The 24,609-nt window shown below is 37.9% G+C and overlaps 1 protein-coding gene across 6 annotated transcripts in view; it reads left to right on the top strand.

The window, feature by feature from the left end:
• LOC110623612 overlaps positions 1–15,594 on the top strand; it is a 28,337-nt gene extending 12,743 nt beyond the window's left edge. For 5 of the 6 annotated variants that reach the window (XM_043960073.1, XM_043960071.1, XM_043960069.1 and 2 more), the window contains 10 exons: positions 3,606–3,686; positions 3,835–3,934; positions 4,070–4,154; positions 4,240–4,289; positions 9,603–9,703; positions 13,489–13,569; positions 13,721–13,820; positions 13,948–14,032; positions 14,104–14,153; positions 15,110–15,594. In XM_043960073.1, the coding sequence (XP_043816008.1) occupies positions 3,606–3,686; positions 3,835–3,934; positions 4,070–4,154; positions 4,240–4,289; positions 9,603–9,703; positions 13,489–13,569; positions 13,721–13,820; positions 13,948–14,032; positions 14,104–14,153; positions 15,110–15,477 (1,101 nt within the window). In that variant the 3' untranslated portion in view covers positions 15,478–15,594. The remainder of the gene's footprint in view (positions 1–3,605; positions 3,687–3,834; positions 3,935–4,069; positions 4,155–4,239; positions 4,290–9,602; positions 9,704–13,488; positions 13,570–13,720; positions 13,821–13,947; positions 14,033–14,103; positions 14,154–15,109) is intronic. The other variant, XM_021768613.2, reaches the window with a different exon arrangement.
• The last annotated feature ends 9,015 nt before the right edge of the window (positions 15,595–24,609 follow it).

Below are 24,609 nucleotides of genomic sequence, written 5' to 3'. Positions count from 1 at the left end.
GTATTCTCCGACACAGAATGGATATAGGTGTTATCACCCTCTATTTAAGAAATACTTTGTCAGTATGGATGTTACATTCCGAAAACTGAACTCTACTTCAGTACTACCCTCTTACTTCTTCAAGGGCAGAATAATGAACAAGAAGAGGTGATCCCGAATTCTGTGATTCTGAATATGATATGATTCAGCTAGAGAGTTTGAGTGCTAATAGATAGGAGATGTCCAATCAAGGGGAGAGAATTGGATGTTTGGACAAGGCACATTTGAGGAGGTATTCGAGGAGAGACAAGGCAGAAAAAGCCATTATGCAGTCTACTCAGAGTTAAGAATCTTCTTCTAGTGAGTTACCCACAACTCTTGAATGCTCCAATGATTTAGATAAACCTATTGCACAAAGAAAAGAGGTCAGATCCTATACTAAATATCCTATTTCTAACTTTATTTCTTATGAATCCTATCTCCCTCCTATAGAGCCTTTATCTTGTCAATTTTTTCTATGTCTTTTCCATAGAATTAGAAGGAAGCTCTTGCAGATCCTAAATGGAAGGGAGCAATGATTGAAGAGATGAAAGTACCTACAAAAAATGAGATCTGGGAGCTTGTCACTCTCACACCTTGAAAGAAACTTATTGGCTGTAACTGGGTGTTCACAGTGAAACACAAAGCTGATTGAACAATTGAACAATTTAAAGCTAGATTGGTTGCTGAAGGATTCACTCAAACCTACGGAGTGGATTATCAAGAGACATTTGCCCCAATTGCACTTGTGCAACCAATTTGGACTAGGATTTACAACAGTTTGATGTGAAGAATGCTTTCCTCTATAGGGATTTAGAGAAAGAAGTGTTTATGGAGATTCCTCTTGGGTTCGCTGATGAGAAGATACAAGGAAAGGTGTACAGGTTGAAAAAAGGCTTTGTATGGACTAAAACAATCTCCCAGAGCTTGGTTTGATAAGTTTAGCAGAGCCATGATGTCTTTTGGTTACCAACAGAGTAATATTGATCACACTCTGTTTATTAAACATCACAAGGGTAAGATCACCCTTCTTAATGTGTATGTTGATGATATAGTGGTGACAAGTGATGACAAAGAGGAAATGACTCAACTAAAAAAGTTGTTGGTTCAAGAATTTGAAATCAAAGATTTAGGAAAGCTGCAATATTTTCTAGGCATTGAGATGGCTAGATCATAAAAAAGAATCTTCAAGAAAATACATTCTGGATCTTTTGAAAGAAACTAGTATGTTGGGGTGTAAACCAGCAGAATCTCCCATTGAAAGTAAGCACAAGATGCAAGTAGGTACTGGCGAGTCCGTGGATATTGGAAGATACCAAAGATAAATAGGGAGGTTGATTTATCTCTCACACGCTTGACCGGATATAACCTATGCTGTTAGCTTAGTCGGCTAATTCACGCATGACCCTCACGAGACTCATATGCAGGCTGTACTTCGTATCTTGAGATATTTAAAGTTTGCGCTAGGGAAAGGGCTTTTTTATTCCAAACATGGTCACCTCTTAGTTGAAACTTTTACAGATTTTGATTGGGCAGGATCTTTTGATGACGGGAGATCCACCTCTGGCTACTGCACAATTGTGGAAGGGAATCTTGTCACCTGGAGGAGTAAAAAAATAAAGTGTTGTTGCTCGGTCAAGTGCTAAAGCAGAATACAAAGCAACGGCCCAAGGTATGTGTGAACTTTTATGATTGCATAAGTTATTGGAGGAGCTGAGGTTGCCCGAGTGAGACAAGATAACTTTGTATCGTGACAATAAAGCTGCCATCAGTATAGCACAAAATCCAATCCAACATGACCGAACGAAGTACATTGAGAATGATTGGTACTTCATTAAAGAAAAATTAACAGACGGTGTCTTGAGCTTAGTTCATGTGACTTCTACTGGGCAACTTACGGATGTATTTACTAAAGTGCTCAACAATAAGATCTACCATAATCTGATTTGCAAATTGGGCATGTGCAACATCTATGCACCAATTTGAGAGGGAGTGTTGACTTATTTGCTGATTCTAAGGATATGATTTGATTTGATCAAGATCCTTAATTATTATTTGATTATTTGCTTTCTGTTTAGTTATAACTCTTTATGTATAAATAGTCATGTAAATCACTTGTAATGATCAAGAGTGAAATACAAAAACACTATAAAATTCTCCAAAATTCTTCGCAACTCAATTGCATTAGGTTTTCCTTGCCATTATATGGGTTATTTGTGCAAAATGATTTTCTTTTATTTTTGTTTTTTATGGTTTTTCTAAATAGAGTATTATTTGTAGTTGGTTTTTATTAATTTGTGCCAAGGCATCATCTGACTTTGTGATACTGTTAAGTCAATAGTATTGGAGTTCTCCTCAGTTGGTTCTGGTGATTTATCTTGTCTGTGGATTTATTTTAAGATGTTCTATTATAAGTTTCATTAATGGTGTGGGTATAAAGATGTTTCAGAGTTGATTTGATCTTCCTATACCAGTTTATACAAATTCAGATGTTTGATATGAGGCTGTATCTTTTAGAGGGTGGAGGGTTCCTATTTTTACCTGGATAATGTTTAAATGCTGGGATTGTAGTGTGGTTTATGATTTACTATGCCTAGAGGGAGGGTAAGAGTAATTCCATTAGTAGAATTAATTGTACTTCGATTTGTAATATTAGATTTCTACTTTTTGGAAGCATTTGGGCCGAGAAGTGGAAGTTTGAAGGGAGTATGGTCTCATTTTGAAGTTTATTTATTTAGTTTTGGACTAGTTGGTGGTGGTCAGTTTTTGCTTTCTTTGCTTATAGCTAGTCAGATAAATATTTGTTTTTGTTGCAGAATTGTCGATTGAGGACTTCTCTAGTGTTATTTTGTTGTTTTATTGGTTTGGCAAGTTTCCCCCATAAAATGACAATGTAGTGATGAATGCAGGTTATGAATGGCAAGCGTTGCTTTTTGGTTTTTGGTTTTCATATTCACGTTGTTTCCTTCTTCTACTGCTATCTTTTCTTTTTTGGCACTTGCTGTAGTCACATCTGTTGCAGCACATTGACTGTATTTGTACTGAATGAGTATAAATGACTAATTTCTTTTAGTGAGATAGATGAGTCACATGAATAGCAATTCTGAGATGATGCAATCAAACAAAATTGTGTTTGTTGCTGATATACACATATTTAATTGTTGACAAGCTCATTTATTATAGAAAAGAACTTATGCCAAATGATCATGCTATTTATGCATTTGCATCTAATGTATCCCCATAGCTATTGAAGGTGCAAGTGGGTCTCACAGTCTAGGCCTAAGGTGTACTGTGGATCTAATTGTTTTTGTAGTGTTGAGGCATTGGAATTTTGTATATAGAATTTGCATAGGATTCTTGTTGCACTTCACTTCCAATCCAGCTATCTTGCGTTTAACATGTGGTTGTCATCCTCCTCACTTTTAACATATCCAATGGCATCTATAATTATCTCTCTTTCGTTTGTATGCTCTTTGTTTTTCATTATGCTTGTGCATAATTGCATGATCATGTTAAGTTAGCTGAACTTCAGCAATAATGATGCAATGGCCTATATAGGTATTTGAGTTTGTTTTATTGAATTGCAGAGGGTGAAGGTCTACCGTCTAAATGAAGATGGAAAATGGGATGACCAAGGGACTGGACATGTTACTATTGACCATTTGGAGGTTTATTCAATTCTTTGACTGGGTTCTTTTTTGTCTATTATTCCTGCTGAATTTCTGGAACCTAATAGAGAATTAATGCTGTAGTTCTTAAAAATTTGCTTTTAGTAAACTTCGTATTGCATTTTGAAATGTGAATGTTATCGAGCAGGGGTCGGATGAACTCGGCTTGTTTGTTATTGATGAAGACGACAATGAAACACTACTTCTACATCGTATCCTGCCAGATGGCATTTACAGAAAACAAGAAGGTATCCTAGTGTTTCACAAATGGCTTGTCACAACTCACAAGTGCCTTTTTTTAGAATTGTTGGCTAATATCATACATGCGGCAATCTTTATTTGCAGAATTTGACTGGATGATCTCTCTATCTAAAATTTTTCAGATACAATAATCTCATGGAGAGATCCAGAATATTTTACAGAATTAGCACTAAGCTTTCAAGAGACAGCTGGGTGTTCTTATATATGGTAACAACTTATCTTTGTTTGTCTTCTTGATTTCCTTGATTTTTTCCAATGTCACCTGAGTTTGAATATGCATGCTTTTGTTCAGGGATCATGTCTGCAATGTGCAAAGAAATCTGCAGTATAGTACTATTAAGAGTAAGTATTGATATTCAGTTAAAACCATCATTTTGATTTTGTTTTTACTTGGAGCCACTTAGGTAGATTTCATACATGGTTTCTGGTTAGCAAAGAACCTTCTACCATCTGGAGTAAGCCTATTGTGTATGATATTCTGTGCTTACAGTCCATGCTTGCTCGTCCATGAATATTTGTAAACCTTGTGCTTTTCCTTTAACCAATCTGTGCTGTATTTAATAGTCCAGAGTATCTTTTTTGCTTTTCCCATCTCTTGTCAAGGGGCAGGATAGACACTTGCCCAGAAAAGAGTAAATTTTGAAAGAGGGAAAAATGGGGAAGGAGGCAGAGAGTGATGAAGAGAGAAGTCACAGGTTTATTTCATAATGTCAAAATGTTGACCAACTTAGAAGGTTCCTAATAAGGAGGATTCAAATCTTTGGGATCCTAATTAGGCTTGATTTAAGGGATTTTATTCTTATTGTAAATATTCCTAATTTAGGTTGATTCTTTGTATATAAATATTCAAATCTTGTAAAGATCAATTCAATTGGAATAAAATAAAAAAATCCTCTCAAAATTTTTCATGGAATCAGAGTTTTTTTTCCTAATTTTAGGTTTAAATTCAATTTTTCTCTTAGGGTTTCTAAAACTCTAGTTCTACCTCTTTGGTACTACCCTATTTGCCACCAACAGGTCGCCGGACCATCGCTGGCCAGCCGTCCAGCTCCAATGCTGAAAAGCCACGTGAGTGAGGCTCACGTTTTCTAGTGGTCTTTTTCGACGGTGATCTTTTCTGCCAGACTTGCCTTCAAGTCCCGCCTTTGACCTGTGACTTGGTTCACCTTTTTCCTGCGTGGGAGACATTTTCCAGTCGTTTTTCTAGCAGTGATCCTTTTCAGCAGACTCGCCTTTAAGTCGCGCTTCTTATCTGCTAGATTCTGTGCTTTTTTGCCGGTAAACAATAATTCTTTCTTTAGTAACAATAATTTTCCACTGTTTTTGAATAAAAAAGGGTGGTTTTTTCTTGAAATAGCAGTGACTTGTGTGGGTAATGTAAGGACTTCTAATAATGCTTTTGTTTCGTCTCTTGAGTCTTCTCCATGGATTATTGATTCTAGTGCAAATAGATATATGACGGATTTCTCTGAAGGCTTCTTTAATTATCTTCCATGTCTACAAAAAGACTATCAGAATCGCAGATGGTTCTTCCACTCCTATATCTGGAACCGATTCTATTATTTGTATTTCAAATATCAAGCTGTCCTATGTTGTTCTTCATGTTCCTTGTTTTCGTGTTAATCTTTTATCTGTTAGTACTCTCACCAAAGCACTTAACTGTAAAATTGAATTTTTTCCTGACCATTGTATTATTCAAGACTTTCAAACTAGAAAGAGAATTGATAATGGTAGACTGTATGATGACTTGTATATGTTGGAAGGGAATCTGAGTTTAAATTCACCTCGGGCTCTTTTTGGAAGAAATCAGGATGCTAATCAGAAAATCATACAGTGGTATCGACGGTTAGGATACCCATTCTTCTTTGTTTTAAAGAAACTTTATCGTGATTTATTTTTCAAGGCTCAATATGGTTCTTTAGTTTGTGATGCTTGTGAGTATACTAAGATACAAGAACCTCTTATCCCTCCAGTAACAATAGGAGTACGATCCCTTTTGTGACCATCCATTCTGACATTTAGGGACCTACTCAAACGCTCTCACTATTTGGTAATCGTTAGTTTGTTATTTTTATTGATTGTTGCACTCGTATGACTTTAGTTTATTTGATAAAGGCAAAGAGTGATGTAGTTTCTTGCTTTCAATATTTTCATAAGATGATTTGTATTCAATTTGATGCTAAGATAAAAGTTTTAAGAGCTGATAATGGTACAGAGTACATGGATGACTATTTTTCTATTTATCTGGAGTCGAATGGGATGCTGCATCAAACTAGTTATCCTTATACTAGTGCCCAAAATAGTATTGCTGAAAAAAAAATAGACACCTGTTGAAAGTAGCCCGATCTCTCTTTTTCACCATGAACTTTCCAAAAACCTATTGGGAAGATGCAGTCTTAGCCCTAGCTTATCTCATTAATAAAATGCCTCTCAAAGCTTTTGCCCTTAAAACCCTTTTAGAGGTGCTACAAGGGAAAAATACTTATATTGTTCCACCAAAGGTGTTTGGATGCACGTGTTTTGTTCATACTAGAACAGGCGGGAAGCTCGATCCGAAGTCTATCAAATATGTGTTTGTTGGGCACTCTCCCACACAGAAGGGTTGCAAGTGCTACCACCCTCCATCTAGAAAATATTTTGTCAGTATGGATGTTACATTTAGAGAGACTGAAACTTAGTTCAGTACTACCCCATCACCTCTTCATGGGAGGACAATGAGAGAGAATAGATGATTCCTAGTCTTATAACTCTAGAACGTTTTACTCTAGATGATACTACTATGCAAGGGTAAGGGAGATTATTGGTGATCAGGAGACTATTATACATGGGAGACTATTTGCGACTAAATTGGGTTTTGGATAAACCAGATTTAAGGAGATACTTAAGGAGAGACAAAATAGAAGTAGAAAAAGCCATTGTGCAGTTTACTCAATATCATGAATTTTCTTTTTCTCCATTTGGTGAGTCATCCATAAACATTGAGCCCTTTAATGATCTAAATAAACCAATTGTTCAAAGAAAAAGAGTTAAATCTTGTACAAAACACTCTATTTCTAACTTTCTCTCTTATGATTCTTTGTCTCCATTCTATAGAGTCTTTGCCTTATCTATTTCCTCGGTGTCTATTCCACAAGATTGGAAGGAATCTCTTATAGATTCTAAATGGAAGGAACCAATGATTAAAGAGATTAAAGCATCGGTTAAAAATAAGACCTGGGAGCTTGTCACTCTCCCACGTGGGAAGAAATTTGTTGGCTGTAAATAGGTGTTCACTATGAAACATAAAGCAGATGGATCAATTGAAAGATTCAAAACTAGACTAGTGGTCAAGGGATACACTCAAACCTATGGAGTGGATTACTAGAAGACATTTGCCCTTGTTGCCAAAATGAACTCAATCAGAATATTGCTATCTTGCGTCGTCAACTTTGACTGGGATTTCCAACTGTTAAATTTGGGCAAGGTCTAACTCACCCCAAAAGCTAGCTCGAGGGAAGAAGTGCCTATGGCCCATATAAGGGGCACATTACCTCTTTCCACAACCGATGTGGGATTCAACACACCGCCTCACACTCAGAATTTTTACTGGTGCGTAACATATCTATGGGAGACCCAACATCGGATGGAGAGGCTCTAATACCGTGTTAAATTTGGACTAGGCCTAACTCACCCCAAAAGCTAGCTCGAGGGGAGGAGTGCTTATGGCCCATATAGGGGGCACATTACCCCTTTCCACAAAACATTTTGATGTGAAGAATGCATTCCTCCACGGGGACTTAGAGGAGAAAGTGTATATGGAAATCTCTCCTGGATTTGCTGATGAAAAAACACAAGCAAAAGTGTGCAGGCTAAAGAAGGCTTTGTATGGGTTGAAGCAGTCACCTAGAACTTGGTTTAATTGATTCAGTAGAGCTATAATTTCCTTTGGCTATCAATAGAGCAATGCTAACCATACCCTATTTATCAGACATCATAAGGGTCAAATTATTTTTCTTATAGTGTATGTTGATGACATAGTAATGACAGGGGATGACACTGAAGAGATGACTCAGCTGAAAAAGTTTTTGGCTCAGCAGTTCAATATTTAAGATCTAGAAAAGCTGTAATATTTCTTGGAAATCGAGATTGGCAGGTCAAAGAAGGAAACTTTTATTTTTCCAGAGAAAATACATTTTGGATCTTTTAGAAGAAACCGGTACATTAGGTTGCAAACTAGCAGAAATTTCTATTGAGAGCAATCACAAGCTACAAGCAGAGATTGGTGAATTAGTGGATATAGGAAGGTATCAGAGATTGATAGGCATACTGATTTATCTTTCTCATACTCGACCAAATATAGCATATGCAGTCAGTTTAGTCAGTCAGTTTATACATGATCTTCGTGAGTCTCACATGAAAGCTGTTTTTCGCATTTTGCAATACTTGAAGTTTGCTCCTGGAAAATGTCTTCTATTCTCTAAATATGGTCATCTTAGCATACATTCATTCATAGATGCAGATTGAGCTGGATCCCTTAATGATAGAAGGTCGACTAGTGGTTGCTATACACCTTGGTGATGGAAGGTCGACTAGTGGTTGTTGTACACTTGTGGGAGAAAACCTTATCACTTGGAGAAGCAATAAGCAAAGTGCTGTTGCTCGATCAATTGCTGAGACGGAATATAAAACGATGGCACAAAGTGTTTTTGAACTCCTATGGTTGCAAAGATTGTTGGAGGAATTGAAACTATTAGAGAGGGATAAATGACAATAAAGTTACCATCAATATAGCTCACAATTCGGTTCAACATGACCGAAGGAAGCACATAAAGATTGATTGACACTTCACTAAAGAGAATTTAATAAATGGTGTCTTGAGATTAGATCATATGACTTCCGATAAACAGCCAGCTGATGTGTTTACCAAAGGGATCAGCAATAAGACCTATCATACCTTGGTTTGCAAGTTGGGCATATGTGATATCTATGCACCAACTTGAGGGAAGTGTTGACCAACATAGAAGGTTCCTAATTAAAAGGATTCAAATTTGTAGGATCCTAATTAGGATTGATTTAAGAGATTTTATTCTTATTATAAATATTCCTAATTTAGGTTGATTCTTTGTGTATACATACTCAAACCTTGTAAATTGGAATAGGATCAAAAATTTCTCCCAAAATTCTTCAGAAAGATAGAGCGAGTAACAAATGAAAATATAAATGACTGAATGTAGTTGCTGAACTGAGAATCGTGTTGTAGTGAGAATTGCAAAAACCTTTTGCAATCAGTACAGCTCTCTTCCTCTCTTCCCTCAAATGACAAAGCTAATACTAAGGAACAAAATAGCAAGGAACTATGAAGATAAAAAGAATGGCTGCCCCTCTATCTCTAACCAGAGAAACAGATTTTTCAGATCCCTTTTCATTCTCCTTTTATTCTCTTTATACTAATTTCTATCCTTTTTGCCAGTCACGTGCTTCCACCTACTTTATCTCCAATAAAACTTTTCCTTTCTGTTACTGTATACTCTAGAATACTCCGTGTTCCTATCAATTAATGGTGGTTAGGGTTTTCTGTTGTTCCCTTACCACATTTCATACTTTTCATTTATCCTCGTCTCAGTCCTCTCCATAAAACCCTACTTTTTACATGCTAATAGCTAATTTTACTATAAGTAAAATCCTCAGGGATGTTGGGGCCTCCGGTTCAGGTTGGGAAATGTGGGGCGGAAATGGGGACAGAAGAGAAGTCACAAGTGGAATCCAATTCGATGCATGTAAGTCCATTTGAATAGCTATCTGGGCTTTGGTATTATTTTGCCTTCTATTTGTGCTAGATTTGACTTGGTACTAGATAGTTGTTTCGAAGCACAGATTCACTTCTAAATTAATATTTGTTTCTTGTTTTCATTTTCTTGGTGTTATTTGATCTTCTGTTTTCATTATTGTCTTAAGGATAGTATGATTGTTGTAACTCGTGGGTTACATATGCAAAATGGTCTGTTTTGTTTTTGTTTTGTTTTTCCTTTTTTTTTTGGAGGGGGGGGGTTCATGAGTAAATTATTTGCAGTTGGTTTTTATTAATTTGTTTAAGGTGGTGTCTAGGTTTGTGATACTGGCAAGGCAGTTGACTCGGACTGGCTTTCTTTTAAGTTGGTATTGCTGATTTATCTTGTTCATGGAGATGTATTTTAAGAAATGTGCTATTATAAGTTCCATTTAGTGGGGTAATGAAGACGCTTCAGAGTTGCTTTGATTTTCCAATAGCAATTTATGCAATTCAGGTGTTTGATCCAAGCATTGTATATTCTAGTGGGTGCAGGTTCTCCCTCCCCCTCTCTTTGCTATTGTAGGGTGGTTTATGACAATGCCAAGAGGGAGGCTAAGAGTAATTCCATTAGTAGAACTATTGGTACTTCATCTTATAATATTAGAATTCTGGTTTTCGGAAGCATTTGGCAGAGATGTAGAAGTTTGAACTTTGAAGGGAGTATGATCTCATTCTGAAGTTTTATCTATTTAGTTTTGGACTGGTTGGTGGTCGTCAGTTTGTTTGCTTTCTTTGCTTGTAGCTAGTCAAATCAATATTTATCTTTGTTGCTGAGTTGGTGATGAGGACTTTGTAAGTGTTATTTTGTCATTTTGTTGATGAACAATTACAGTGACGAATGCAGAAATTTAAGTGAGAGGGGCTCACTTTCATATTTTCAGTAATGCTTCTAATTTCACTCACTTAGAAAAAAAAACTTTTCATATACATATTAAATATAGAGTGCTTAAGTTGAGATACAAATTTAAGTAGAACAATTGGAAAAATTTTATCTTAGATAAAAGATTTTGCAAGTTGAATGAATTTGCCAATATAAAATGTAGAATTTGGTCTTTAGGATTTTTTTTTTTTCTTTTAATCTGAATAGTCTAACCTGCTATCTATAGCAACACTATTTAATTGCACTGGTGAGCATGACTCGACAGCAAGTGCATTAAGTTGAACTTTAGCATGTCTCAAGTTCAATTCTCTAATCCCTCATCCCTTATTAAAAAAAAAAAAAACACTATTTTATTTTTATCTATATTTAAGATTTATTTTAAATAAATTTAAATAATCTAACTCGTTACCTATCAAACTCATTTTTTCTAAATTTATTTTCTAAGTCTAAATAGTCTATGAAACCTATTAAATAATCTACACATAAAACTTTTTTTCTAAAAACTTAAAATTTATTTTCCTAAATTTAAATAGTTTAACATATACTATTAATCACATAAATAGAGATAACAAAAATAACTATCACTTTCTAATAATAAAAATGGCGTATAAAAATAAATTGAATAATGAGTAAATAGCTTATTATATAAATACTTGAAAAGAAAAAAAATAAGTACAGTTGGAGTTGAAATCTTGCATATTAGAAATAAATTTTTTGGATTATAAAAGAACAGAAAAAGAGACACACATATAAGGATGCTTGTTGTAAAATTGTATTAAGGTTGGAGTTTTAATTATGGAAGTATTAGTATTAAATTTTTGAGTTTTTAGAAAATTCATTAGTCTGTTTTTATATCAAAATCATTATATTATATAAATTCAAATTATTTAGTTCTGTTTATTCTCACATCGGTTGTGGAAAGGGATAACATGCCCCTTATATGGGCCATAGGCACTCCTCCCCCTTAAGCTAGCTTTTGGGGTGGGTTAGACTTGATCTAAATTTAACTCAGACCTCCCTATCCGATATTGCTGGGCCTTCTATAAATATTTTACGCACCAATAAAATATTTGGTGTGAGGGAGTGTGTTGAATCTCATATCGGCTGTGTAAAGGGGTAACGTGCCCCTTATATGGGCTATAGACACTCCTCCTCTTGAATTAGCTTTTGGAGTGAGTTAGGTTTGACCTAAATTTAATAAAGTTCATTTATCAAAAAACTGTTAGTCAAATTTTTTTGGTATTAGTCAAATAACTAAATAGTATGAATATTTAAAATTCTTATGAAATATGTTAAATTGGGCCAGGCTTAACTCACCCTAAAAGCTAGCTCAAACAAACTAAATAATAAGTATAGTTAAAATTAAATAGACTTAATAATATTTTTTTTTCCTTTATTTATTTAAGATTAAGGAAAAATTACTAAAACATACCTAGGTAATTTTGAAAATGCCCCCCCTGGCCCCTAATTCCCTCCGCCATTGACAAATTGTTGGTCTTTTTACGTCCATAAAATGACAATGTAGTGGCAAGTACAGGTTATTGTTGGCAAGGTTGCTTTTCAGTTTTCATCTCCCCATTGTTTCCTTCTTCTCTTTTTGGGCACTTGCCGTAATTGCACAAGTTGCATCATACTGATGTTGTGTTTGGATGGAAGAATTTAAAATATGAGATTTGGATTTGATAAATTTATATGTTTTGTTCTTTTGATTAAAATCATGAATATATGTTTAAGACTCATAAATATAGAGAGCATTTTATTTCAATGTGGATTTTATATGACTTCTAAATTAGTGTTATTTAAAATTCACACTAAAAGGTCCTTAATAAGTATTGTGATAGTATTTGAAATCCACAACTTATCAATAGTCTATGCTAAAATTAAGACTAAATCCTTAAATTTCAAATTTTAGTATCCAAAGTTCCAAACATTGTCTTAACACTGAATCAATATAAAATGACTAATTTCTTCTAGTGACTTGGATGATTGACATGATTAGCAATTCTAAAAGGCTGAATTTATACTTCCAATGATTTATTGGAAAAGGTTAAATGATCACATATGTTATTGACTGTACCCTAAAATTTTGCTCATTGTACTCTGAAATTTAATAAATTGAAAAAGTTAGATGAGAGTAATTTTATTATTTTATAAAAATTTCAAGTATAATCAACAAAATTTAGATGTAGTGAACAATATGTTAATTTTTAGTTTTTCCAATAGATCATTAGTAATATAACTAATTTGTATTTAATAGTTATGATTTTTATGTTTAGAATTTTAAATAGGTTATAATTTTAGTTTCAGGTATCCAATGGGTTATCCCAATTAGTATAGGGTGGAAGCATGTATTTGGCCACTTGTAAACCAATGCAATCAACAAAATGGTGTTTGTTGCTGATATGGACAAATCTTGATGTCAAGCTTATTTATAATAGAAAAGGAAAACACTTATTTCAAATGATCATCCTATTTATCTATTTGCATCTAATGTATCCCCATAGCTATTAAAGTTGCAAGTGGATCTTTGAGCATAGGCCTAAGGTGTAGGTGTGGATCTAAGAGTTTTCGTTGTCCTGATGTGTAGAAATGTTTGTATACAGCAATTGCATGGGATTCTTGGTGCACTTCACTTCTAGCTATCTTGCTTTGCATGTGTGGTTGTCATTCTCCTCACTTTTACCGAATCCAACAGCATCTAGGCGACTATAGTTATCTTTCTTCTGCTTGTATGCTCTTTGGTTTTCGTTATGCTTGAATGTGATTGCATGATCATGATAAGTTAGCTGAATTTCAGCAATAATGATGCAATGGCCGTAGAGGTATTTGAGCTTGTTTCATTGAATTTGCAGGGGGTGAAGGTCTACCGTCTAAATGATGACGGTAAATGGGATGACCAAGGGACTGGACATGTTACTGTTGACTGTTTGGAGGTTTGTTCAATTCTTTTACTGGATTCTTTATTTGTCTGTTAATCCTGCTGAATTTCTGGAACCTAAGTAATATAATTAATAATGTAATTCTTAAAAAAATTGCTTTAGTAAAATGTGTACTGCATTTTGAAATGTGAATGTTATTGAGCAGGGATCAGATGACCTGGGCTTGTTTGTTATTGATGAAAACGACAATGAAACACTACTTATTCATCGTATCATGCCAGATGACATTTACAGGAAACAAGAAGGTATTCTGGTGTCTCACAAATGGCTCGTCACAAGTGTCTTTTTTTACTACTGTTGGCTAGTGCCATATACACAGCTATCTTTATTTGCAGAATTTGATTAGATGATTTCTCTATTTAAACTTTTCAGATACAATAATCTCATGGAGAGATCCGGTATGTTCTGCAGAATTAGCGCTAAGTTTTCAGGAGACAACTGGGTGTTCTCATATATGGTAACTTGTCTTTGTTTGTTCCTTGATTTTCTCCCATGTCTCCTGACCTTTGACATGCATGCTTTGTTCAGGTATAATATCTGTAATGTGCATAGAAGTCTGCAGTTTAGTACAATTGAGAGTAAGTATTTATATTCAGTTAAAACTGTCATTTTGATATTGTTTTTTCTTGGAGCCACTTAGCCAGATTTCTTAGGTGGTTTTTAATTTGCGAGGAAACCGTCTTTTATCTGGAGCAAACCTTTGATGTTTGGTATTCTGTTCTTACATAGCCCATGCTTGCTTGTTTATGTTTATGTGTAAACTTTGTGTTTTCTTTTTAATCAGTCCAATGTTTGTCTGTGCTATTTGAGATGGTCTACGTTCTCCCTTTGCTTTCCCATCTTTACTTGTGAACCATGTGCTTAACACAAGATATTGTGATTATAATGGGATTCCTTGATCCATAAGCTTGATACATGGAATTGAATAGACCATTGGTTGACTGTATTAGTTCTAAATGAAAAACGGTGGGCTAAGCAATGGCTTTTCACTTGATATTGCCAATAAGGCACTAAATCAAGTTTTTTGGATGTGTAAATTCAATTATGTCTCTAAACATATGAAGTGTTTGTGTCTCCTGACCTATAAATTCGTACATCTTAACAATGAGTTAAGTGGTTTATGCATCTATGGTGTGTTTTTTGTGATGCTAGTGTTAGTCTACGGTTTGTGTGAAACTGATAGTGGTTCAATATGTGATTCTTCTTCAAATTCTCTTCTGTTTTGCATCCACAGTTGTAATTGTCCCTGTTCTTTGTTTTCTGGGGATTGAGTTAGACTTCTGAAAAAGCTTGAGAATCTGTAGTAAAAGTTTCACTCTTAATCGAACCATATACGCCCTTATGGTTTCGTTTGGAACAATTTATTTTACAAAAAAAGATTTCAAATAAATTTTCACAAAATCATATATGCTTTCAATTTCTTTTAAATTTATGCTTAATATTTATAGACGTTGATAAGATTATGCTTTTTTTTTGGTTTTTGACTGTTAAGATATTAACCTAAGAATTCTCTTTTTGACTCTAAATTATTCAGAGAGAACTTCAAGAGGCTCGTTAAGTGCCAACACTCAATACTCCTGCAACATGTGGCACAATCACAAAGATGTTTCAATTGGTAGCCGTGAATTTTCTGGCAATAGCTTAAATCTGCAGTATTTGGAACCCAGAAGCTATGGCAGAAACTATGCAAGTGATGAGGAAGAAACTGTTTCAATGCCTGTGTTTCCGTCCAAAAAATCTTTAACTACTGAAGTTTCTGATGGTTGGAAGTCAAAGCGTTCCAAGACTGAATTTACATATTCTAGCACCTCTTCAGAATCAGAAGTAAACTTTGCAACATTTGATTCCACCTTCCTATTCACACTGTCTAAGGATGAAGAGAGAAAGCAAAACTTCAAGTGAAAACGTATGACCAATCAAACATTATGCCTCCCAGAATTTCTTATGATGGCCATTTATTTTTGGTTAGATGATGTTTTGGGGGGGGAAATTGCGTATATGTCAGCGGATTTTTTTCCCATGTTTGATGATTTTTCACTGAAAAAAAAAATGTTTGAATATCAATATAGAATCCATCTCAACACCTTTCAACTAGGATGAACATTCGGTTTCGGTTAATTCGGTTTAAAATCGAACTGAACTAAATAAATTGAAAATCAAAATTTTGTTATTTAGAAAAATCGAATCAAATTAATTTTGATCAGAAATCAAATTAAATCGAATTGATCTGATTCAATTTGATTCAATTCGATTTGTATTTTTAATAAATTTTTTATTTTTCACTTTATTTTTTATATTTTAAAATTTAATTAGAATATTTTAATTTTAATATGATTTAATCTTAGAATATTTTAATTTTAATATAATCTAATCTTTTTATATTATTGAAAATATATAAATAATATATTCAATAATATATTATTATTAATCTGTTCGGTTTGGATTTATTTTTTTTATTAAAATTAAATTGAAATGAAATAATTAAAATTTTTAAAATTAAAAATTTAAACGTACCAAAATGAATAAAAAATTAAACTAAAATTTTAAATTAATTTAATTCGATTAATTTTTTTATTTGAATTGAATATTACGCACTCTACTTTCCAGTAGAATATAACAAAATATAATTTTACACTAAAATATATTTTTATTAACATTTTTTCGATTAACTAAATGGCACTTAATAAATCTTTTCATCAACTAATAAGAGTTTATTTGACATTGAGTTTTGGTGGCCAAAAAATACTTTCTGAAAAATGCATATTTTTTATATTGTTAAAAAATACGATTTCTGAAAATTTGTTTTGTTATTTTCGTATTTTTGTGATGTCAAATATAATTTTATATTATTTTTAAATATTCTCTAACTAATATTTTTTTTAAAATATTTTTCTCAAAAACGATTTTAACAGTAATATTCAAACAGGCTTTAAGATTTGTGATGACCGCTGGATTTTTTCATCCCGGTCTAAGGCTAGACTCATTAGGATAGCCCACAAATCTGAAGGCTTCTAAGTCTCCTCCAAGAGTCAGGCCAGACCCACCCGACTCAAAGACCAGACTCTATTCAGATTCTTCAATCAGGCCGGCCCAACTCTTTCGGCCCAATGAACAAATCCCCTCTAGGCCTAGTCTTAATCTTGTCTACCGGCCCCGCTCGGAACCAAGAAGAAGTTCAGCCCACTCGCCTTGAGGGACCATCTGTACGCATGTCCGGGGAGAATCAAGGGCCGTTACGCATGGGGCAGCGATCTGATTTCCTCATACGTCCATATCAACATGACAGGGGCAGGTGGCCCAATGACATACATTCTGTTACACGTCACTAGCGGACAAGAGAAAACATATAAAAGGAGAAATACTCTCCTCTAGGTCTAAGGTTTTTCCAGTTTTACAGAATCCATTGTAAAACCCTATTTTCTGGATCTCAGATCATCAATTGGCGCCGTCTGTGGGAACGAAGGAGATCTTTTCATCACCGGAGTTCCACTCTTACAATACCCACTGAGATCCACAATGGCTAACCACAACGAAAACAATGTCACTCCAAATGACCTGAGCTCTGCCCAAGAGGGGCAGCAGTTCTCCTTTTCCAGTCCCACAACACCAAACAACCAAACACCCATCCCTTTTAACTCCTCGCCAAGCTTGGCAGGGAATGCTTCCGCCGCTACCTTGTCCAACCAGGACCTCCAAACCATGGCCCTCCAACTACAAAACACCGCCCATTGGTTGGGGCAGATAATGCAGCAACATGGCCTTAGCACCCCAGCAAATGTATTGCCAGTGGTAGAAGAGCCCCAGACCAATGAACCTCAACCTACCCACAACCATCCCCAAACAGTTAGCCGTGAAACCGGAGAAAGGGAGAGAAGAGCTGGGGAAGAGGAAGAACCGGAGGCCAGGGTTCATGGAAGGAGAATGAGAGAGATGATTGAGAACGATGGGGCCGACAATTATTCTGCCGAAACAACAAAGTGGACGAGAAGCAAAGTGGAAGAGAAGGAATACCGTCTGGAGAAGACGCCCAGGCAGGAAGATGAGAGTATAGACCAAAAGCTGCAAAAGATGAGAGAGCAGCTCTTAGCCGAGCTGGGAGCAAGGGATCAGAACCAGACTCTCCTGCCCACCTCTTCACCCTTTTCGAAGTGGGTGCAGCAAGAGACTGTTCCCAAGAAATTTATGATGCCACCTATGGCCGCGTACGACGGAGCTGGGAACCCCCGGGAGCACGTCTTGAACTACAAGACCTTCATGGAGCTGCAAACTTTGTCAGATGCCTTGATGTGCAAGGTATTCCCTACGACGCTCTCAGGGCCAGTGTGGGCGTGGTTCAATAGCCTTGAGGCCGGAAGTATTAGCAGATTTGGAGATCTGGCCACTCGCTTCATCAGCCGGTTTATCGCCGGGGTGCCCGCAGATAGGAAGACGAGTTACCTGGAGACGGTCAGGTAGAGGAGAGACGAATCGCTCAGGGAATACGTCGCTCGCTTCAATACGGAGGCCCTGCAAATTTTCGAGCTCGATGAGGGAAGGGCTGTAGAAGCCATGCAGAAGGGGACGACCTCAGCCGAGTTCTTTGGCTCATTAAGCAGGAAGCCTCAGACCTTACTGGCCGAGCTGATGAAGCGGGCTGAAAAATACATAAGGCAGGATGATGCCTTGGTGACGAGCAGGTTCGTCAGGGGAGCGACAGATAAGGGAAAAGCACCAGAGGAAGGGAGGCCAGAGAGGCGTGAGAAAAAGCATGGCAAGAGGCCCGAGCCTTACAGACAACCCTGGGAGCGAAGGGACCAAAGATGTAACGCCCCGGAAATCCGGACTGTTACCGGCGCTAGGATCCAGATCGGCATAAGGCCGCCGGGAACCGTAGCAAGCCTGACATAACCTGTAATCCTGTTTAATCCCATACATGATCAACAATACTCATAAACCTGTAAACATTTTCATATAACAACCAAGCTCAACCTGTACATAAACATAAACATATCATAAACCTCCACTGGAGCCCTCATCAAATGCTCCAATGGGGTATCTCATCATACATAAGCTTGGTTGAAACATAACCTCATATCTCATATCATAAAGACCATGTACATACAAGTGGGATTAACAATCTGTATTGGTCAAGCACAACTCTATCCTCAATATCATAACTTGAAAATACATAACTGTACTAGACTTTACATTACATCTTAATCATTTGTCATGTCCACAATCTATCTATGACTTCATAACTCTGGCTGACCTCCTGGTCTACCCTGTACCTGCACATCTGATATTAGGGGAGGGGGTGAGCTACAAGAGCCCAGTGAGCAGAATAGAAAAACATGTATTTAAAATCTTCATGCTACCATGGGATGCAACACAACACAAACAAGTCACATCAAGGATGGTATTGTCACCCATAGTCCTCAACATAGTCCAACTGTGCCAGGGGCGTAGAATGGGCCTCACTGGTCTTTCTCTTACATAGCATAACATAACATAGCAGTCCAACTGTGCCAGGGGCGTAGAATGGGCCTCACTGGTCTTTCTCTTTCTCTGTGCCAGGGGCGTAGAATGGGCCTCACTGGTCTTTCTCTACCATAACATCATCATATCATAGCATAAGAGGACTAAAGGATCATTCAATAACCAATCCACATCCACATCAAATTATGCAATGCAACATATTCGTGAAAACTAATGCAAACACCCTATAATATCACATGGCATATATGATGCATGAACGTGCTCAAAAGTTATATTTCGTTTGTTTAAAGACTTAAGGTTATTCCACTCACCTTTGGCTGAAGCTCTACAGACTCTGAAGCAGCTATCTCACTGCTGGGGTCCTCGGTTCCTCGGGTCCGAACCTACACAGGTGGACTCCAATGAAGGACCAAACATATATAAACATAACTCTAATAAACTCCCCAAAAACCCCCTAGAACATCATAAAATAATCATAGAAACACATGCATGAAATGGCTGGACAGGGCACTTTCGGCGGCAGGTTCGGCGGCCGAAAGTCCCTCCAGAGCCGAAAGTCAGGCACTTTCGGCGGCACCTTCGGCGGCCGAAAGTCCCAGACAGAGATGAAAGTCTCCTTTCGGGGGCAAGCTTCGGCAGCCGAATGCTGCCTCCACAAGGGGGTTCGGCGGCCGAAACTCCCTTCGGCGGCCGAACCTGGTTTCTGCCAGAAGGGCAGAAACTTGGTTCACATGAACCCCTTGCCTCCCAAAACCTCAAATCATGCATAAATCTCAACCAAAACATGCATACAAGTTCCTAGGGGTCTCAAACAGTCATATACCCCAACTACAACACTTCAAACACACACAATCAACACACATTGTTCGAAATCATAATATAAACCCAAATATTCAAATAACCCTAACATGCATTTCTACCCCATAAATCTACTTAAAACTTGTTAAAAACATACATTGAGCTCAAGATCGGCTCTTACCTCTTGAAGATCGAGAGAGAGACGACCTAAACTCGGACCAAGCAAATGGGCTCCTGAGTCTCCCAAGCTCCAAAACTTGTTTTAAAAGCTCAAAACCTTCAATGCAAGCTCAAAACTTAAGAAAAATGGTGGGGATTTGGAGGAAGAACAAAAGATTTGGGAGAGGGAGGTTGGAAGCTAGCTGTGGCCGAAAATGGGAGAAAACTCACCCGTTTCGGCTATGTCCCCTTTTTATAGGTGGCTGGCCAGGCCACGTTCGGGGGCCGAATGTGCCTCCGAATCCATGCAATGTTCGGCGGCCGAACTTGACTTTCGGCGGCCGAACCTGGACTTCCCTCACTCATGCTTTCGGAGGCCTAACGTGCCTCCAAAACACATGCATGTTCGGCGGCCGAACTTGACTTTCGGCGGCCGAACCTGGGTTTTCCTCCAAAGATTATTCATGCAAAAGCTCATGTAATTTCATGCTCAAAACATTAAAATACATGAAAACATTTTATAAAAACCTGGTTTTACCCTTCTAGAGGTTTTCGACATCCGAGATTCCACCGGACGGTTGAAATTCCGATATCGGAGTCTAGCCGGGTATTACATTCTCCCCCCCTTAAGAACATTCGTCCCCGAATGTTCCTCAACTAACACATGCATAGCATACATCATAACATACATACAAACACAAAGAGATCTAACCTTAAAAGAGATGAGGGTACTGCTGGAGCATGGACTCCCGTGTCTCCCAAGTGCATTCTTCCATATTGTGGTGGTTCCAAAGGACTTTAACCATCGGGATTTCCTTGTTCCTCAACTTTCTGATCTGTGTGTCTAGGATCCGCACTGGCTGCTCAACATAAGTGACAGAGCGGTTGTCGAAGCCGGCCAAAAATAACCTTTCTGGTTATCAACAATTTACAACTGCAGATAGTGGTGAAAGGATCGAATCCACAGAGAATTGATTACCTATTTATTTTTCTCAAACAGACCAATAAACTGAAACAATAATAAATTAAAGATGAGATAAAATACTGAAAGTGGGATCAAATGAGATAAACTGAAAGCAGAACAAAAATATATTGCAATAAAAGTAAAATGGGGGGTTTGAGAATGATTATAGTAACTAATAATGAGAATAATAATAGAAAGCAAATAATTAAGTAAAAAGTAATTAATAATGAGAAAGCTCTAGTTGAAATATTGGATCCACTTTAGTTGTTGGGGTTGATCACAGACACTTTGTTCTTTTGGGTTAATTCAATAGATTAGTTTATGGAGATGGAAGACGCTTCTCACCACCATTATCTCTCCTTATGATTAAACCAATTAGGGAACGTCCTCTAATTAATTACTAATCAACAAATTGCCAAGGAACGTCCTTGGGCCTTAGGCATCAAAACAATTGTCAATTGCATTAAGAAATAGAGAGATCCAATCCTAGCTACCCAAACGTATGGAGATAACGCTAGATCATGCAATTTTCTTGGATTTTATCCCAAGTGTTCTCATGTAAGAATAACCCAAGCAATTACGGACTTAAATTATTCAAACTAACAAATAATTATTTTGCAATAAAAATCAACGTAGATTTCAATAACAAAATAATATGAGAATTAAATATGAAATTGCATGAATATTGAATCTCCAAAATTAAACAATATTTGATCAAGTCTCACAACCCATTAAATAACTAAAGTTTCAACCAATATTCAACTAGATGGAAAATCAGCCACTCATTGACTGAATTGAAAACAGAAAAATAAAATAAAAAAAAGGAAAAGGAAAAGAGAGAACCGATGGAGCGCAGAGGCCGGCGGAAATCGCCGAACAGGAGGGATCCATTCTCTGGCCGCTTAAAGTCCCTTAAATAGAGCGCAGAGGACGCACTAATTAGGAAGTTGTCTCGCGTGCGCGGTTCTTTGCAAGAGTGGCGGTGCGGGCCTTTGCGTGTGCAGCTTGGAGCGCCTTGGCGGGGCCCATGCGAAGTGGTTGCAATTGCTGGCCATTTGCGCGTTTTGATGGAGTGAATAGGTACAGTGCACGTGGGCGTCGAAGCGGGCCGTCCGTGAGCTGGAGTGAAGGTGTGGATCGGCGGGGCCCATATGAAGATTGGTCCATGTGCTTGAATGAGTGGAGGCGTGAGTGCATGAGTGTGAGTGAGCGGGTCCATGTGCAAAGAAAGAGCTTTGGTTCGCGTGAAGAGCTTTAGTTTCAACGGGCCATGTGCATGTGTTGTGAAGATTGAAGCGTTGCACTTTGGCGGGCCTTGCGCGCGGGAATGGTCCATGCGAAGTGCGTGAGTGGCTCCATGGGCTGTCATTGTGCGTGGGCTTGGTCATTCAATTGCGGATTCATGTGCAGGCTTGCTCCTTTAGCTTCAAATAAGGCAATTTTAGGGATATTTTCTCCAATTTGTCCTTTTATATTATTTTCTGCAAAATAATATTAAAAGTAATAAATTAAGCAGAAATCATGTAAATATTTATCAATAATATTAATATAAAATGGACTAAACTATACTCTATCAATAAGTGAGATCCTCTTGGATCTCCACATCAGGCTCACTAAGAACCTTGCTCGGATCTGACACGTACTTTCTTAACATGGAAACATGGAAAACCGGATGGATTCTTTCCATAGAAGCAGGCAAGTCTAGCTTGTACGATACACTCCCAATCTTTTGCAAGACTTCAAAGGGTCCGATGTACCGTGGAGCTAGCTTACCCTTTTTACCAAACCGAACCACCCCTTTCATTGGAGACACCTTGAGCAATACTAAATCCCCCTCCTGAAAGTCTACCTGTTTCCTGTGGAGGTCTGCATAACTCTTCTGCCTGCTTGTAGCAGTTTTGATTCTCTCTCTGATGATGGGTACCACCCTGCTGGTGATCTCTACTAACTCAGGCCCTGCCAAGGCCTTTTCTCCAACTTCCTCCCAGCAAACAGGTGACCTGCACTTCCTCCCATATAAAGCTTCATATGGAGCCATCCCGATGCTAGCATGATGGCTGTTATTGTAGGCAAACTCCACCAAAGGTAGATGTTGCCTCCAAGAACCGCTAAAGTCCAGCACACACATTCTAAGCATATCCTCGATAGTCTGGATGGTCCTTTCTGACTGTCCATCAGTCTGGGGATGGAAGGCAGTACTGAAATCCAACCTGGTACCCATAGCACTCTGCAGACTCCGCCAAAACCTGGAGGTGAACTGGGGCCCTCTATCTGACACTATAGACACTGGGACCCCATGCAATCTGATAATCTCCTCAACATACACCTGCGCTAGCTTATCCACAGAGTAGTTGCTCCTAACAGGGATGAAGTGAGCAGATTTAGTGAGTCTGTCCACAATCACCCATATGGAGTCTAATCTGTTGGATGTTGCCGGTAACCCCACTACGAAGTCCATAGCTATATTTTCCCATTTCCACTCTGGAATAGGTAGCGGGTTAAGCATTCCAGCCGGCTTCTGATGTTCCAGCTTCACCCTCTGACATACCTCGCAGGCTGACACAAACTGTGCCACTTCCCTCTTCATAGCTGGCCACCAATATACTCTCTTCAGATCCTGATACATTTTGGTGGCTCCGGGGTGAATGCTGTATCTTGCATTATGAGCCTCTCTCATAATGTCTCCTTTTAGCCCTATGTCATCTGGTACACACAATCGACTCCCATAGCGGAGGATCCCCTTATTGTCAAATCTGAACTCACTGTTCTTGCCTGACTGAACAGTCCTGGCAATCTTCACTAACTCTGGGTCCTCATGCTGTTTCTGAGCCACCTGCTCCAGAAACACGGGTGTCACTTTCATCTGAGCAACCAAGGCACCTGTACCAGACAACTCCAACTGTAGACCTTCCTCAATGAGCTTGTAAAACTCCTTCACCACTGGTCTCCTCTCTGCCGTGATGTGGGATAAACTGCCAAGTGACTTCCGGCTTAAGGCGTTAGCCACTACATTAGCCTTACCCGGATGGTACTGGATCTTGTAATCATAGTCACTCAACAGTTCTACCCACCTCCTCTGTCTCAAATTCAGTTCTCTCTGGCTCAAGATGTGCTGCAGGCTCTTATGATCTGTAAAGATCTCACATTTCACCCCATAGAGGTAGTGCCTCCACATCTTGAGTGCAAAGATGACTGCTGCCATCTCAAGATCGTGTGTGGGGTAATTCAACTCATGCCTCTTCAGTTGTCTAGAGGCGTAAGCGATCACCCTGCCATTCTGCATCAACACACAACCCAAGCCTACTCTGGATGCATCACAGAACACTGTGAAGTCATCATTGCTAGTCGGCAGAGCTAACCCTGGTGCTGAAGTTAACCTCTTCTTGAGCTCCTCAAAGCTTTCCTCACATTGATCGGTCCACTCAAACCTCTGATTCTTTCTGGTCAATCTGGTTAGAGGAGCTGCAATCTTCGAGAAGTCCTGAACGAACCTCCTGTAATAACCAGCTAAACCCAAGAAACTTCTGATCTCTGTCACTGAGGTGGGTCTAGGCCAGTTAGTTACAGCTTCTACCTTCTTGGGGTCTACCTCTATTCCATTCTCTGACACTACATGCCCCAAGAACGAGATGCTCCTC

The sequence above is a fragment of the Manihot esculenta genome, chromosome 9 (assembly GCF_001659605.2).
Source record: "Manihot esculenta cultivar AM560-2 chromosome 9, M.esculenta_v8, whole genome shotgun sequence".
NCBI classification, from domain to species: Eukaryota; Viridiplantae; Streptophyta; class Magnoliopsida; order Malpighiales; family Euphorbiaceae; genus Manihot; species Manihot esculenta.
Note: the sequence above shows the minus strand (reverse complement) of the source record. Positions and strands in the feature narration are given on the sequence as shown.